At 40.5% G+C, this 11999-nt stretch overlaps 1 protein-coding gene across 4 annotated transcripts; it reads left to right on the top strand.

The window, feature by feature from the left end:
• The first annotated feature begins 372 nt into the window (after nucleotides 1–372).
• On the top strand, nucleotides 373–11970 carry LOC127754997 (meiotic recombination protein DMC1 homolog B-like). 4 transcript variants are annotated; one of them, XM_052280619.1, is made up of 17 exons: nucleotides 375–799; nucleotides 894–1020; nucleotides 2196–2299; nucleotides 6663–7758; nucleotides 7863–7985; nucleotides 8791–8882; nucleotides 9029–9100; nucleotides 9197–9235; nucleotides 9401–9458; nucleotides 9544–9589; nucleotides 10190–10235; nucleotides 10327–10388; nucleotides 10495–10561; nucleotides 10643–10735; nucleotides 10821–10889; nucleotides 10986–11064; nucleotides 11148–11970. In XM_052280619.1, exons 5-17 carry the CDS (start codon nucleotides 7886–7888, stop codon nucleotides 11498–11500), a joined length of 1176 nt encoding a protein of 391 aa, XP_052136579.1. In that variant the 5' UTR covers nucleotides 375–799; nucleotides 894–1020; nucleotides 2196–2299; nucleotides 6663–7758; nucleotides 7863–7885; the 3' UTR covers nucleotides 11501–11970. The 4 variants fall into 4 exon arrangements, with proteins under 4 accessions (XP_052136580.1, XP_052136579.1, XP_052136577.1 ...); XM_052280617.1 differs by having other exon boundaries at nucleotides 5806–7758; XM_052280618.1 differs by having other exon boundaries at nucleotides 2196–6855; nucleotides 7057–7758.
• The last annotated feature ends 29 nt before the right edge of the window (nucleotides 11971–11999 follow it).

The following is an 11999-nucleotide window of genomic DNA, read 5'->3' as shown; positions in this document are numbered from 1 at the left end:
GCATAGGGCTTAATGCACTCGACAAGAAACAAGATTGATGAAAACATACAACATTATTATATCTAACTTTAGACTAGTGATGCGCGCGCTTAATAATGCACTCAACAGGAAACAAGATTGATGGAACTATGGAAGCACACAAGATCATTAACTTATATCTAAATTAAGATTAATGATGCGATTTTAAGACATACTTGTGTCCCGAGTCGGAGATCCGATCGATATCGGCGGCAAAGGCTAAGGGCAGCCGCAACAGGTGCCGTTAAGCACTCTACAAAAATCCATGTCATCAATCTCTCCTAGATGGAAGATAATAAATTAGAAAAGAGAACACAGCTCTACCTGGCGAGAGCCGATATACACAAATCGAGACTCGCAACGACACCGTATCGACACAAGCTGCCGCTATTCAACGCGTTTTCTCGCCAAAGGGGATCGGGTGTTCCCTGCACGCCCCTGCGTCTTCCTCCTCGCGCGCTCTCCTCTTCTCCAGGGCGCCAAATCCCCATGGCTGCTAATCTTCCCGCGTAGTTTACGCGCCAAATCACCCTCTTATTCCCGCGGTAGACCCAAGCCAAGTTTGCCCCTAATCCATAAATCCACCGCTTGTCGCTCAGTCTTCCTGAAACTCATCCCTAATCCTCATATCTCCTCAAACCTCAAGTGATGAGCCATAGATCCAAGCGGGAGATTGCTCCTCCAACGCCTCAAGCTTTGCCTCCCGGCGTTCCTTGGTGGGGTGGTGTAGTGAAGCCCGGCGTCGCCTTCCCTCTGTCTGGTGAAGCCATGGCTGTTCCAAGTAAAATCGCACTTTCCGCCGTCGTCTCCGTTGGTCCAGCCTCTAGTGAATAGGTCATCAACAGAAAATTAATGATGGTGTGCTTCTGACGTAGGTTGGTGGACAGCACCTCCGCTGCAGAGTAATTCATTTGTTTCCCCATATGGAGCTTGGATGGGTGCCGTACCAACACAACCAGATGGCCAAGGCAGTCAAAATACATCCAACGATCCATTAGAGCGGTAAATAAAATATTTCTTTGCGTGGTAAAAAAATTGATATGACAAGACATACTTATTTCTTGCAGTACTGATTCATATCTGATTCACTTTTGAGTGAAACTTTCTTCAAAATATAGAATCCACGATAGTGTCCTTGTTATTTATTTAACGATGGTGATATTGCGCCGTTGTTAATTGTTTTAACGACAATGACTATTCCACCATTAAATTAATGTGTGCATAGTGTACGCTATCAATAATAGTAGAGAAATCTGCCTCATCAGTTGTTCTTACGCATATATACCTGAATGGATATATGCGTATATACCTGAATGGATGAAGTCATAAAAAGATTACTATCTTGTGCAGTGCTGCACCCATCAGTTGTTCTTACCAGATCATCTGCCTCTCCATTGCTTTTTTTTTTTGGTTATGTGAAATCAAACATTTAACCTGAGTTCTTTCCTGTCAGTAGCAAAAATTCAATGCTCAACTTGCATGCTAACAGAACAATAGTCTAGTAAATGTGGATAAAATAGAGCAATCAGTACAAATGACCTAGACTATTCTGCCAGTAATTCCTATCGACTATCAATTGCTATGATCAATTTTTAAATCATGTAGTTTAGAAAGGGAAAAAAAATTATGCACATGGTTGAGACTTCGTGACTGAACACTGAACAGGTATCAAGACAAAACATTCATTTATTGTTATCTGAAAGATTAGCAAATAAGCTCCTATCCACTCGCAATCAGAGATTAACGAACAAATACTATTTACCCTTTCTCGTTTGTAGTTTGTAGTTGTGCTTTTTTTTTTTTCTTTTGCACTCGTCAAATGTTAAGATGGGTTAAGATGCTGCAGTTATCTATTTTTATTTGTGCCCATGGATTGATATTGTGGTATTTGCAAGTGTCTTTCCTCAAAGTGAATCATGTTTCTGTGTTTTTTTTCATGTAGCCACATGTGTAGTTACAGGGATGGTATTCACGAATGATCATTGTCTTTCATATGTACATGCAAGTATTAAAAACAGCTATAGATATCCTTGTAGACACACCATTAAGATGGTTTACTATAAAATAGTCTATAGATGAGGTGGACAAGTTTTATAGAGAGCAGCTTACTTTACCATTGCGGCTGCTCTAATAATCATCCACGCGCGCTTCATCAATCGATCGCTCGATCAATGCAGGACATAAGGATGGAGTACAAGGAGGGGGTGCTCCTCCAGTTCGTTGAGAAGGGCTGTGTTCTTTCCCTCGTTTTCCGCATGCACGATTTTCAAACTGCTAGACGGTACGTGTTTTGCGAAAAATTTATATAGGAAAGTTGCTTTAAAAATCATATTAATCTTTTTTTCAAATTTTTTATAGCTAATACTTAATTAATCACGTGTTAATCTATCGTTCCGTTTTCCGTGCGGAGGGGAGGAGTTCCCAACCCCTCCAAAAGAACACAACCGTAATTCGAGCTCACTGTCAATGAGGCACAATGAAGATGGTGGTGAACTGGCGATGGTGATGATGATAAAAACGTGAATATTAGGGAATGACCTAATATCAAATAATTAGAAGGGGTGAGGCTATGAACCCATACCAACTAGCTTATCACCTCGGTGAGCTAGCCAAAATACCCTTAGACGTTTCTCGTGGTGGTGATGATGATGAAGAAGAGAATGATGACGATAAGGATTAGTGCGAGTTAATACTCCATTCCTTCCTTTATAATTGACACTGTTAACGAACTATTTACCGAAGAAAGCAGCACTCGGGGCATGGCTCTCACTCAGATATGCGAAGTTCCATTCGGTGCAATGATGGAGCTAGAAATTATTAACCTAGGGCTAAGTAGGGTTTAACTAATAGAGTATTAATTTCCTAAAAAAATTACATAGTGAATTAAGAGAATTTAAGCATCATTATAGAGGCAAACCTAGGACTCAAGCTCAAATTGTTCCAGGCCTGCCTTCGCCCCTGACTCGGTGTGCCTTTTTCAGATGTGAAAGCTTTGGGCTAATAAGCTAGGAACAATGGGAATAGGATCATATGAAAATTTACCAAAAAGATTTATCAAAAGAAGTACAGCTACTAAATCTGATGACTTGTTATGATTATATACAAACATGCATGAGTGTAATCAAACCAGTCATGCAACGAGAATACGCCTCTCCAATTCTCCAATCATTTACAATAGCATTGCTATGTACGCGAAATCACTTATGCTGTGTTCTTTACCCCTCTTTCCTAGCTCACTTCTCTCGTTTTCCGCATGCACGCTTTTCAAACTGCTAAACGGTGCATTTTTTTTAAAAAAGTTTTCTATATGAAAGTTGCTTTAAAAAAATCATATTGATCTATTTTTCAAGTTTTTTAGGCTAATACTTAATTAGTCTCACTATAATCACGTGCTCCGTTTTCCGTGTCAGGAGGCAAGGTTCCCAACCTCGCCTCCCGAACACAGCCTCGTTGTTATAATATTCAAACCATCAACTAATGTAATTTTTACACTGTCAGTAAAATTCTTTGATTATTAAGGGTTATGTTGTGCACTCTATTAATTTGTTATGAAATAGAAAAACAGTTACATGTTCTTCCTAAGATATTCTTATGCACACTCATATATGTAATATTGGCATACACCACACCAGGATTTAAACCCCTATTGAGTGGAATCATGTGAATTTAAACACCACAAACATGTGCACAAACATGATGTAGCTATAGATATTGACACAATGGAGGATGTAAGAGTAAACATCACTGTTAATAGATTTTTTTAAGGAAACTATCAGGTACTAGATGTTAAGACAAATTCAAAAGCAAAAGACAAACATGGCGATCCTTTCACAAATTAAATGATACTTCCTCTGTATAAGATTTTCTAGCATTACCAACATTTATATAGATGTTAATGAATCTAGGGATACGTATATGTCTAGATTCATTAACATATATATGAATATGAGCAATGCTAGAAAGTCTTATAATCTAAAACGGAGGTAGTAGTAGAGTTCAATAGAAAAAGGAAAAAAGTAGTAGGCCCAGCTCGATAGTGCTACTTTGGCTACAACAACTTATTAGCGCATAATTAATCACGTATTAACTATTATAAATTTAGAAAATAGATTCATATATTTTCAAAAAAAACTTCTTTATAAAAGATAAAAAATACACTGTTTAATAGTTCGAAAAATATGCTAACAAAAAATGAGTAAGTTATCGTTTCGAGTTGCTGAAAATAACTCAGCTTTTGACCCCCTCATAGCAATCAGCTGCGTACTCCACGGGAAGCTGCACAATACATCCAGCCGTTGGCATTGTGCTCTCTTCTCTGAATTAATGGCTAGTGGAGCTGAGTTTGGCAGATGATTTTTTTTAATACGTAAGGAGCGTATCTTTGTTTTTTTTTATAATAGAATATAATCCCGATCTTTGCTCAAAGAGCTACAGTCAATTATTACACCAATTCAACAAAAACTCACACCTGAATAAACAAAAGCACACACAAACTAATAAAAACTCACACAACATAAAAAGATCACCAAAATTATTGAATTCTGTTTGTGAATCTCCATCCAAAGTTAGCGAACAGCTGCATAACCATTGACTCAAGATTACGGCATGCAGCTTTCACCGACTTGATTTCTTCATCACACTTTAGTAGTTGAGCCCAAGACCGGAGCCAGTATGTTGCCCTGAAAAGAACCTGCATATAGGATATAGATGGTAATTTATCAAAAACCATATCATTTCTACACAACTATATAGCTCAACATATAGCGGATGCTCCAATAAGAATAAATTTGGTAGATTTTTTATCAACTCCCACGAGCCAATTCTAAAAAATATGAGATATATTGTGAGGAGCATATAAACCAGTAGTAAACTGTAGAGCTCTCCAAAGAAATTTTGCATAGTGACACTCCACAAACAAATATTGAATAGTCTCATTTCTCATGAAAAAACAATATTTCAAACTACCATGCCAATTTTTCCTAGCTAAGCTGTCCTTTGTTAGAACGATCCCTTTAAGTAGGTACTATATAAAAATCTTAATCTTGAGAGGCATCTTTAAGTCTCCATATAATTTTATTCCTCTCAATGCTGCCATTACTAATTATACATAGACTGAACCGAGAATACACCGTTTTAATGGAAATTCCATCTAAAAATATCATTATCCTCTGACAAATGAATATGAACAATTGAAGCACATAAATTATGCCAATTGTTTAAATTCTGTCATACTAAAGCTCCCCTAAAAGAAATATTCAGTGAAACATTTGCAATTGAAGAATTTCTCCTACGAACTATAGCGTATCTTTGTATTAAGGGGAAGAAAAGTTTATTTACAACAAAAAAAAATCAAGAAGTGAAGGAGACGGGATACAAGAATGATCATGGTCTCCATCACCATTTCAATTAAGCAGTGACGACATAATATCATCGACGGTCTGATCAGCAACATGTGGGACGACTGCCCTTGATTGATCAACCTCATAATCAAAGCCTGACGCATCATCGCTACCTGCCGCCATTTCGTCCAGCATCAGGAAGTTGTCAGGGAAAGTTGCGCTATCCTCCGGCCCTTGCATTAATACACCACCATTATCTTGATCATTGTAAATCTGACGCTGAGCATAATCTGCCATGTTACCATCCACCCAAACATTGTCAGGGTATACACCAGTATTTCCCAATGCCCTATCATGTTGTTGGTATAGATCAGCCTCTCCAAATGCAACACTGCCATCCTCTGCTTGCTGTTGCTGGTAAAATTGTAGCTGACGACAAGAAATACAGTTTCTACCGCAGCAGCATGGGGTGAACATCGACTGATCACCAACGTACGATGGTTCCAGCTGGTTACTGTACAGCATTGCAGGGTTTGGGTTCTGCAATTGGAGTGGTTGAAGTTGCAGCATGCCATCATCGTTGTTGCAAGGAGCAATTAAGCTTGGCATGAATGGTGGTGCATCTTGATCTACTCCTCCAAACATCATATGCATGGAATGGGCAATATCCATGAACTGGTCAGGATCCACAATGGTTTCTTCTCCAGGTGTTGGTGCTGTTTCCTGCTGCTCGTCTTGTGCCTGGCAAGCAGTAGGCTGCTGCTGCATGTTCTTCCTCCTTGCGGCCTTTTTATTGCGTTTGTTGTCATTCTTCTGCTCCTCCCGGGCCTTCTCTTCTCTCTCGTAGGTCTGCTTCAGCTGTATCGCGCACAATACATACTGACCCATCTGCAAGTACATTGATCGATCATACACCAACATGTAGTACTCCCTTCGTTCACTTTTATTTTTTATCAGATACTCCCTTTGATTCATATTATATCAAATTTCTTCAAGTTTAACTAAGATCATAGTAAAATATAGCAACATCTGTACATCACCAAATTAGTCTCACTATATCTAATATACTATGTTGAATATATTTTGATGGTATATTTGTTTTGTATTCATATAAATTTAGTCAAACTTAAAAAGTAAAACGACTTGTCATATGAAATTGAGAGAGTACTATTCACACACAAACTTTGACCCATCATCTTTTTTTTTAAAAAAAAATATAAATGCTTCAAAAGATGTTGGATTATCAAAGTACCTGGGATTTGCCTGCCAAGACATACTCATGCATGCTCCACATGTCGTTCTCAGCGGAACGAGCAGATTTATAAGTGAGAACCCTCTTGCTGCCAATGATAGCCTTCCGGTTCGTCTCCTTGGTGCTGTGAATCTGCACCACGCTCCCCGTAGCGCTCCAGCTTCCCTCCTCCACCCCATCCACCACCACCTTCCTGTTCGGCTCGTCCTTCTTCTTCGTCTTCGACGGCTCCCTCACCATGAAAAAGTACCACCTGTCTTCCCCATAGCCCTTGTATTTCTCTAATGCATTCATATTGTGTTATCACAAACCAATTTGGTTCATAGACATACATAATTAAACCTTTTTTTTCATGGATAATCAAGCGATCAATTAGCTAAAAAGAAGATTAAATTACCGATCAGCTTTTGGGGATCATAACGCATGATATTCTCCTCACTGATGAAGCGGCGAGGCGGGTCGCGTCCCTCGATCTTGCCGCGGAGGTAGAAGTCCACGAGCTCCTCGTCCGTTGGTACGAAGTGGTAGCCCGGAGGTAGCTGTAGCTGCGGCACCAGCTCACTCTTCCAGATCGCACTTCCCTCCGCCGCTGCCGCCGCCGCCGATCCATCGCCGCCGCTGCCGCCGTTTTCCATTGTCGGGTTCATAAGTGAATCGAATTGGACAGAAAAAGGAAAGTGGGTATTGCTATAATAAATTAGTATTTATATATGCTAAAATTAATTGCAGTTAATTAGAGAGAGTTGTAAACTTTCTCGGGAAGAAACACAGTTGTAATGGAAATAAGGAATAATAGTGTTGTTCAGTAATCCTAGTTTGCTTCGGTTCTGTTCCCATGAGCGAGTTTTGAGTCCGGAGGGCCTAGTTGGGCCTGGTTTGGTCTGAACCGCGTGGGCCTCAAGCCTCTCTATCCTGCTGGGCTGGGTGAAACGGCCCAGTAGTAATTATTCCTCCGGGAGGAGTAGCCCAATAACAAGACGATTCCAGAAGGCCCGAGAGCCTCAAGTAGCCCACCTCGCCGCACGCAACGCAACGCAACGGCACAAGCACAACACCACTTCGGGTGTGTTTGTCGTCTCGCCTCTGCTGCTTCCTTCTCCTCCAAGCCGTCGCTCCGACCTCGCCGTCGCCGGCCGCCTCTGCCTACAGGTGAGGAAGGTTATCTCCGCCGCAGCGGCCTCCGCTCGACGTCTTTTCTAGGGTTTTGGGGTGATTTTTCGGTTGGGTTGTCTCCTGATCGCATTTTGACGCAGGTGCGGGGGGTCTGTGTGAGCAGATGGCGCCGTCCAAGCAGTACGACGAAGGCGGGCAGCTCCAGCTCATGGATGCAGAGAGGATCGAGGAGGAGGAGGAGTGCTTCGAGTCCATCGACAAGTGTATGTAACGCCCTCCGCCTCATCTCCATCCCCTCCTCCCCCGTCTCGTATCCCGGCACTGCATTGCTTGGCTCGTGCTCATGTGCGCGTGTGTGTTCGCGCGTGCGAGTGCTCATTCTGCCTTGCGTTTCGATTGGTTACTCTTCACATTGTAATTTGATGCTGATTTGCGGTGAAGTAGATGGATTCTAGCCTATTTTGTGTTTCCATTTTTTTTTTTTGGGGTCTGGTTGTTTTGTGCTGTGCGTGTTCGGTTGCTTCTAGTTTTTCTCCCTCAATTTCGTGTGTTCTGGAGGTAAATTAGCCTCGTATCGTGGCCAATTTTTTCGGGATTTTTCGCCTCCCCACATTTGATGTCTGTTTTGGGCTATTTCCTGCTGATCGATGTGTGGCATGTGAGAGGGCTGGTTCGAATTTATCCCCATTTTCAGTCAATTTTACCCGCGTTTGGTGGAACTCGTCGGAATTCGCCCCCGGCTAGTTCAAACATGTGGGGTTCTGCCCATTAGTTGAACCAGTTGTGTTTTGGTGAACTTGAGTGTATATTAGTTGAACCAGTCGTGTACTTGGAGGGTTTAGGGTTTAAGCTTGAGTCCCTCTTGTACTTTTACGATTTCTGGTGGCTCCCTAATTCTAGCGAGTTCAATATTAGTAAGTTGTTTTGGTGTGATCCTGACTTCTCCCTGGGTTTCATTCTTCATATGGTTCTTCCTGCAAATTATTCATTCATATCCATGAATTCGAACTATGAGCAATTGAGCATAATCTCTGCATTATTATCCATCTCTCGTGCACTTGTCCACAGTAATCTCGCAAGGGATAAACTCTGGAGATGTGAAGAAGCTCCAGGATGCTGGTATCTACACTTGCAATGGCCTCATGATGCATACAAAGAAGGTTGCAAAATTGGGTTCCCAAATCTTCATGCTATCTCCCACTTGTTCTATTTCTGGTTTATGACGATTATATTCTTTCAATTGTCCCATTTCTGTCTTACAATATAATTATCTGATATTGTTTCAATATATGGATCCATCTTGTAGAGCCTGACAGGAATCAAGGGATTATCTGAAGCAAAGGTAGACAAGATCTGTGAAGCAGCTGAAAAGCTTCTGGTGTGGTTCTCTTTGCATTGTTTTTGGTCTGAAATCTTCATTACGTCAGTTCTGTATGATTTGTTCTTCTGAAACTGCTATGTTTGTTTTTCTCAGAGCCAGGGCTTCATGACAGGAAGTGATCTCCTTATCAAGGTAAGTTAATAGGAGCTGATATGCGTACTAATGCATTTAAGGATATGGTGTTATGGCAAATAAGTGGAAACTATTCCTTGCTTCATGGACGCTAGAGTGCTTTTAGTTACTCCAGCTGTGCTCTTTCCCTAGGCTGTTCGGTTTATTATTTTTCTTATTTTGAAGCGGAAGTCTGTTGTTCGGATCACCACTGGGAGCCAGGCACTTGATGAGCTGCTTGGCGGTAACATATATAGTCCTCTGACTCTGTTATGATCAGTTGTTCCATTATGTTGTTCTAATCTACTTGCATTTTTCAATTTTTCAAGGAGGGATTGAAACACTCTGCATCACAGAGGCATTTGGAGAGTTCCGGTGCGTAGATGTTCATGTTCCTTTTGATTTTTTTTGCCCTCGTTTACAACTGCAGCTTGGTTGTATCAATGAAATTTATGATGTGTGGCCATACCTGTCTAATAAATATGGTGAAATCAAGCTTACTAATACTATTAGTATTCTGGTTTAAGTTAATTTGCTAGTGCCTTTTCAAACCTGTTGTGCACCCATTTCTATCGTCTATTCATGCCAGTGCATACAGTAATTCCTAAACATGTTCTGTGTTCTGCTAAAACTGAGAGCTTAATACTGTACTTCTCATATGTAAACTTCAGGTATATACACATCAATATTGTCAAACTATTTCCTTTGATGTTATACCAAATTGGTTCTACTAAACATTACATTTAGCTGATTTATCTTGTTTTGCAACAAATTTGATGTATGATAGAGTTCTTCCTAGAATTGTATCGCGTGGAACAATTTGGATTTCTGTAGCACATAAAACATCTTACTATTTAATTTTAATGTGAGCCAGCCAAACTTTGAACCTTGATGTGCTCTGGAGTTAGTTTTCACTATTTCTCAATTTGGTTCCGGCTTCCTAGCTTTGTAATCTTTCACTTTTTTGGTCCTCAGATCAGGGAAGACCCAGTTGGCTCACACTCTATGTGTCTCCACTCAGGTTTATTTTTAATACATGTTTTTGTCATCACCACCTTACTACCATAGATTCAGTGAATTATTTTCTTTTTTTTTTTGTTCATAAACTGCAGCTTCCAATTCACATGCATGGGGGGAACGGGAAGGTCGCTTACATTGACACTGAGGGAACATTGTATCTTTTGAATTTACTTAGCAATAGCTTCATCTGATCCATCCATTCAATGGATTTATTTGCATTTCTGTATCTCTCCAACTTGTTTCCTTAATGGAGTTTTCAGCCGGCCTGAACGAATTGTGCCAATTGCTGAGAGATTTGGGATGGATGCCAATGCTGTTCTTGATAACGTATGGCCCTTAATTTGACTTTACCATTTCAGGCCTAACAAAAGAAGCTATCTGTTATATTTGCATCTATTTCTTGTTTAGATCATATATGCTCGTGCATACACCTATGAGCACCAGTACAACTTGCTCCTTGGCCTCGCTGCCAAGATGGCTGAAGAGCCTTTCAGGCTTCTGGTAGGCATGGCTTAACATAAAAATACATTGATAAGTTTGTGTATCTCAATCTCTTATGTGGCAGTATTGTTTTACCTGGAATTAGATTGTGGATTCTGTGATCGCACTATTCCGTGTTGATTTCAGTGGCAGGGGTGAACTTGCAGAGCGCCAGGTATTGCCAATATTTGTGTTGGCTAAAACACACAAATAAATAATCATAAAGTAGTTGAAGGCCTAAAGTTATGTACTAATTACTCTGAACTTGCAGCAAAAATTGGCACAGATGCTCTCCCGCCTTACTAAGATAGCTGAGGAGTTCAATGTTGCAGTGTACATCACCAACCAAGGTGTGCTTTCAGGACTAATCCTGTCTATCCCAAGAAAGAGTAACTCAATAAGGAATTTCAAATTACAAGTGTCTTTGTTTCAGTGATTGCGGACCCAGGTGGTGGAATGTTCATAACTGACCCGAAGAAACCTGCGGGAGGCCACGTTCTGGCACATGCAGCCACCATCCGGTTGATGCTGAGGAAAGGCAAAGGAGAGCAGCGTGTCTGCAAGATCTTTGATGCCCCTAACCTGCCTGAGGGAGAAGCTATATCCTTTTGCATTGTGCATACATGTTTACTGAAACTACTTGTTCAATTGGTTACCTTGGTTCAGTATGCTGCTAAAATATTGATTGATTTTTTCTTTGTCCGAACTTTCTCCTCAAAACTCTTGCAGCTGCTGTTTTTCCCATCTGAAAAAAAAACCTGTTGTTTTCCATCACTGAAACTCTGAAGCTTCGCATGACAGATTAGCAATAATGTGGTGTAAAAAAAAATTGTTTCCCTTGACCAATAGCACGTTTTCCAGGTAACATCAGGTGGAATAATGGATGCGAAAGACTGAATGTTCACTGAGGGTGCTTCCTGTGTTCAAATTGTTCAGGTTTCTCCAAGTAAATTTCTGCATAGGCCATATAGGTTAGGTACATTGATAAAAGAATACAACTACTGCTGCTGCTATGTTTTTGCCACTGCTGAGGAAAGAGGCAACCTCATTTATCAAGACGGTTATATCTCACATTGGGTATTATGAGTTATGTGATCAACAGTTGTACTGAAACAAGTGCTAGTATTGTCTTAAGTGAAAATATAAGAGGTTAACATGTTGGTTTCCCCAGATACTATTTTTTGTACCTGCTCGTGCACAATTTATACAATCGGTCTTAAACTGCTGTATCTGTTAAAATGGTTCCTATTTATTTTCATCAAACCCCCAAACATCTTTTTGTGCT

Source organism: Oryza glaberrima, chromosome 11 (assembly GCF_000147395.1).
Source record: "Oryza glaberrima chromosome 11, OglaRS2, whole genome shotgun sequence".
Classification (NCBI taxonomy): Eukaryota; Viridiplantae; Streptophyta; class Magnoliopsida; order Poales; family Poaceae; genus Oryza; species Oryza glaberrima.
This window is presented reverse-complemented; position numbering and strand designations above follow the sequence as displayed.

Bases quoted from the DNA above. Each gene is read 5' to 3' on its own strand.
- LOC127754997 (XM_052280619.1), top strand. From the start codon at position 7,886: ATGGCGCCGTCCAAGCAGTACGACGAAGGCGGGCAGCTCCAGCTCATG. The intron at 7,986-8,790 runs GTATGTAACGCC...ACTTGTCCACAG, and splicing joins CTTCGAGTCCATCGACAAGT to TAATCTCGCAAGGGATAAAC. The intron at 10,236-10,326 runs GTTTATTTTTAA...CATAAACTGCAG, and splicing joins CTCTATGTGTCTCCACTCAG to CTTCCAATTCACATGCATGG.